A 4,989-nucleotide genomic window follows, 5' to 3' on the forward strand; every position below is an offset into this window, starting at 1 on the left:
AAAATTATTATTATTTTACTTCTTCTTTGAATATTACTAAATTAAACACTGTTTACCTTTCTTTTCATGAACAACTTGATCCGATTACCTCATTTTAATGCAGCTTTCCCTCTCGTAACCCTCCACAGTCGGCGGCTCCCGCCTTTCTTGTACACAGTATTCAAGAGGGAAGCTGCTTCTTTTTTTTTAGTTTAATGCATTAATGAGGTCAAAATGGGGGACTTAATGAAGACGAATGCCCAGTTAAGCCCCATTGAGAGCTTAAGGGCCGCCATACTCATAGAGGAAGCCCTCAAACAGCTTGCCTTCGTAGGCAAACTATCTAAGGAACAACGAGGAAACAAAGACAGTAAATTCGCTGCACATAGAGGAGATGAAATCATCCGCATCATAGACGAACAGCAAGAACTGCAGCAGCAGTAAGCAGCAGCAATTCTTCATAGATAAACAGCAACTCATACAGAGACAAATAGACCATACAATAACACATTCCTTCCTGCTGTTCCTGAACCTGCTGCTTCTGCTGCTCCTGCCTCTTCTCCTGCTGCTGTTGTGTGCTCTTATCTGCTGCGTTTCATGCGTATGCCCGGTAGCATGCATGCATGCATGCAACCGTGCATGCAACCGTGCATGCATGCATGCATGCATGCACACATGGCAGTTCAGGGGATTTGTTTTAGGTGTTGCAGGTTTAGTCATTCTTCTGTTGAGTGCTGCAAGTAAACAACGTGGGAAGCTAGCTAGCTGCTTGTACACCGCAAGACTAGCTGTCTTTAGCCCCCAGGTAGCTATAGGAGCTGTTTAGCTAGCTATAGGAGCTGCTTAGCTATCTAAGGAGGGTTTTCTTAGGTGTCACGGCTGCCGTCTGGCTGCTGTTTGCTGCTCTTTGCTGCTAGTTGCTTCTGTTTGCTTTTCTGCACAACAGCAGCAAATGCAGCAGAGACTAGGGCAGGTGTGTATACACCTCACTCCTCGCAGTTATCCAGGCTGAGGTGTATATAAAACAGGCAAAACCCTAAAAGGGTTTATAAGGGTTTATGTTAGTAGCTGCTGCTAGCAGCAGCAAACCCTAGAACAGGGAAAACAGGAGAGACGCAGATAATAGGGAAAGCTAATTAGGGTTTATTAGGGTTTATTAGGGTTTAGGGTTTTGGGGAGTGTTTGTTTTGGCAGATAAAATATCTGCTTGACCCACCCAGCCGTAAACCCTCTCCTCTCTCCCTCCTAAACCCTAAACCCTAATATGGTCTATAGATAAGAGTAAGAAACCCCTTTATAAATATTAATTGTAAAAAAGAATTGGGGTGTACAGGCAGTTATTATTAGTAGGAGAGACGGAGAAATTAAAAGGATTAAGTAATAAACAAGAATTAAAAGCAGCAGAAGAAAAGCTTTTGCAACTTTCTTATCGTCTTAAGGAAACAAACAAAGAATTATGCAAAAATCTTAGGCAAAACCCTAACCTACAGGTACATATATATACTATGTATCATATAAATATTATATATTTTATTATATATATATATATATATAAGGAAAAGAAAAGACAATTAAATAACTCAATAAGAACCTCAATAACAAATATAGACCCTTCTCGTGTATCCCCTCTCTGTCTGTATCCTTCTGCCCTCGATTAGGGTTTAGGGTTTAGAGTTTAGGGTTTTTTTGTATACTTCAGGCGAATTTACTGAAATTACAAAGAGAGCGTCAACGATTAGAGGAGAGTTTAGCACAGACAGCAACAGAATTAAGACAAAAAGGAACTTTTAAATCTTTAATACAAAATATTGCACAAGAAAAACAAGCACAAGAAAGACTTAATGAAGTAAACCCTAATTGCTGGTGTTGCTGCTGCTGCTGCTGCTGCTGATCATTTTAAATCTTTAATACAATATATTGCACAAGAAAAACAAGCGCAAGGAAGACAATGAAGTAAACCCTAAACCCTAATTGCTGCTGTTGCTGTTGCTATTCGTGTTTACTACAAAATACCTTCCTAGAGAAACAAACAAAAGAAGGACTTATTACTTCTTAAAGAGGGGATAAAATGCGTGCATTAACTCCTGCTACTGTTGCTGCTGCTATGCTGCAGCAGCTGTTGCTATTCCTGGTTGTTGTTGCTGCCGTTGATGTTGCTGCTGCTGCTGTTGCTCGTTCGTAATCCTGCTGCTACTCGATTTGAGGGCATGCAAGTGTTCGCCCATCCGCTGCTACTGTTACTGCTGCTGCAGCACACAACAATCCCCTTTCCTTAAGCAGCATTTTGACTATCTTCCTCACCTCCTATCCTTGTTGTTGCTGCCATTTGCTGCTCCTTGCTCCTGTTCCTTGCTGGTACTCCCTACTATCTGCTGCTGCTGCTGCTGCTGCTGCAGGCGCGTCGTCGCAACAGAGAAGTGCTGCAGGCAGTAGAGTTATTAGAATCGGAGCTGAGGAAGGAAGCAGCAGAGTTTGCCGCGCTGCAGCGTCAATCAGGAGCAGAAGCAGCAGCACTAAAGGATAAGATGCAAGGGTTTATGCGGCAAGCAGCAACAAAATTAGGGTTTAGGGAAAGTGCATTAAGAGAGCAACTTGAAGGCAGCAAATGGCAACAGCAGCAGCAAGAGCAGCAGCAACAAAGGGAAATTGATAAAAAAAAACAAAATATAGAGGCTGATGCTTTTGTTAGAGATAAAACATTCGAATTCCTTAATACAAGCATCAAACAGGCATAAACCCTAAACCCTAAACCCTAAACACTACATTCTTCAATACAACCATCAAACATGCATAAACCCTAAGCTCTAAACACTAAACACTAACGTCTTTATAATAATGATCAAACAGGCATAAACCCTAAACCCTGAATTCCTCAGTACAGCATCAAACCGGCATAAACTCTAAACCCTAAACCCTAAACCGTACGCAGTCAACTGTGTGAAGAATAATAAGGAGCTGGATCATTCATCTTATTTATCTTCCTATTGTCTCTTCTTTCTTGTCTTTCTTGCTTTTTTCTTCTTTTTCTTCTTTTGTTCCTTTTTTCCTTCTTCGCCCCTTTTCATCCTCTTCCTTTGTTGGTGTCTCTGCCTTTCCCTCCGCTGCTCTCTTCTGCTGCGGCGGCTGCATCTGTTATTGTAGCTGCTGCGTTGCTGTTGCTGCTGCTCCTGCTGCTGCTGCTGACATTTCTTCTGTTGCTGCCTCTACTGCCGCTGCTGCTGTTGTGTTGTTGCTTGCTGCTGTTGCTGCTGCTGTTGCTGTTTTTGCTGCAGCTGCAACAAGCTACTAAGCAGCAGCAGTCAATTCATCGTCAACAAATGGAGAAGAAAGAAGAAGAAATAAAGGAATTATTTAATAAACAAAAGAAGCTTAGTAGTGCTATCTTTGCTCTTTCTTCTAGAGTTGTATGTTTATTCCTTATTTATTTATTTGTTTATTTAGTTGTTTATTAATATTTATTTAATATTTATATTTATTTAATATATAAACATAAATAATTATATGTATACTATGTTTTATATATTATATATATACACTATATGTGCTATATATGAATCTCCAGGGTTTAGGGTTTAGGGTTTGTATGTGTGTACATTAGGAGGCGGAAGAGAGAGCTTGTCGGGAGACTGCTGCAGCAGAACAGCGGCAAATGCTGCTGCAGCAAAGGAAGCAGCAGCAGCAGCAGCAGCAAGCTGCTGCTGAGTTGCTGCTGCAGCATGCAGCAAAAGCTTTCCTTGAGAGAGTAAAAGAATCAGAAAAGAAACAAACAAAGAAAAAGAAGAAATAAATAAAATAGTTGAATAATATAAAGGAAATATATAAACAAAATAAAATAAATAAATAAATAAATAATACAGACAAAGACAATATTAACAATACATAAATTATAAACAAAGGCAAGCAAACAACAAATAAACAAACAGCATTTATTATTTCTTGTCCTTTCTTCTTTTCTTTCTTCCTCCTTCTTTTCTTCGTTTTTTCTTTTTCTCTTTTTTTCTTTCGTTTTTCTTCTTTTAATTAATTTCTTTCTTTTAACTTTTTTTCTCGCCATACAGATTAAATAATTCAATTATCCGTCCTTTTATATATGTGCACCTCGGCTTGCTTGGTGCTGCACCTACGTACCAAAGGGTTTAGGATTTAGGGTTTAAGGTTTAGGGGTTAGGGTTTAGGGTTAGTATGAATGGCGTGTTGACTAGATCGGACGGCCAAGTGCATGGTGTGGATGACGAGGAGTGTAGCGTTTAGGGTTTTGGGATTAGGGTTTAGGGTTACGGGTTCCGTTACGGTGTTCCCCAATTACTCGTCAGTGACGTACCATAGGACTTTCATTCTTTTGGGTTTAGGGTTTAGGGATTAGGGTTAAAACAGTCGTCATCATCACTGTCTAACGTTGCAAAAAGTTTCGCCATACTCCAAAGTATGAATGGGATTTAGGGTGTAGGGTTCAGGGTTTAGTCGCAAAAATATAGAATAAAATTTTTGAAGATATGAGATGCAGTAAGCGCAGCAATGCGCGTACTGCAGCAACAGCAGCTGCAACAGGAGCAGCAACAGCAACACGACAGCTGCTGGAAGGAGAAGAATTCAAGGCGAAACAGCAGTAGCAGCTGCAGAAGCAGCAGAAGCAGCAACAACTGCAATAGCATTGGCTCTTTTGGCCATCTATTGCTGCAGGATTGGTAGCTGCAGCAGCTGCAGGAGCTGCTAGCACGACAGAAGGAGCAGCAAAAACAGCACCAGAAGCAGCAGGGAATGTGAACTTGGGTATATTATATTATTGTAGGGAGAAGGGGAGGGAGAGGGAAGTTGGGGTGTACATATAGGGTAACACTAGACTAGGCAGAAGAAGGGGTGGGGGGGATGTGGGGAGAGGAGGGAAGAAGAGGCCAAAGAGGAGAAAAAAGAGGGAATTTGTGTTCTAAAATTCTGTATATTTACAGAATAAGTAAAATTAAATGAATTGAGTACTTATTTAATTCATATGTTGAAGTAAACGGCAAAACG

At 40.6% G+C, this 4,989-nt stretch overlaps 1 protein-coding gene across 1 annotated transcript; it reads left to right on the forward strand.

Moving 5' to 3' along the window:
- Positions 1-213: 213 nt before the first annotated feature.
- EMWEY_00052620 (hypothetical protein, conserved) lies at positions 214-2,714 on the forward strand (the record flags this gene model as incomplete). The annotated part of the gene is made up of 4 exons (XM_013479887.1): positions 214-419; positions 1,313-1,469; positions 1,679-1,825; positions 2,376-2,714. 4 exons carry the CDS (start codon positions 214-216, stop codon positions 2,712-2,714), a joined length of 849 nt encoding a protein of 282 aa, XP_013335341.1.
- Between the last annotated feature and the right edge of the window lie 2,275 nt (positions 2,715-4,989).

This window comes from Eimeria maxima, genomic scaffold, assembly GCF_000499605.1.
Source record: "Eimeria maxima Weybridge genomic scaffold, Emw_scaff1436, whole genome shotgun sequence".
Lineage (NCBI taxonomy): Eukaryota > Apicomplexa > Conoidasida > Eucoccidiorida > Eimeriidae > Eimeria > Eimeria maxima.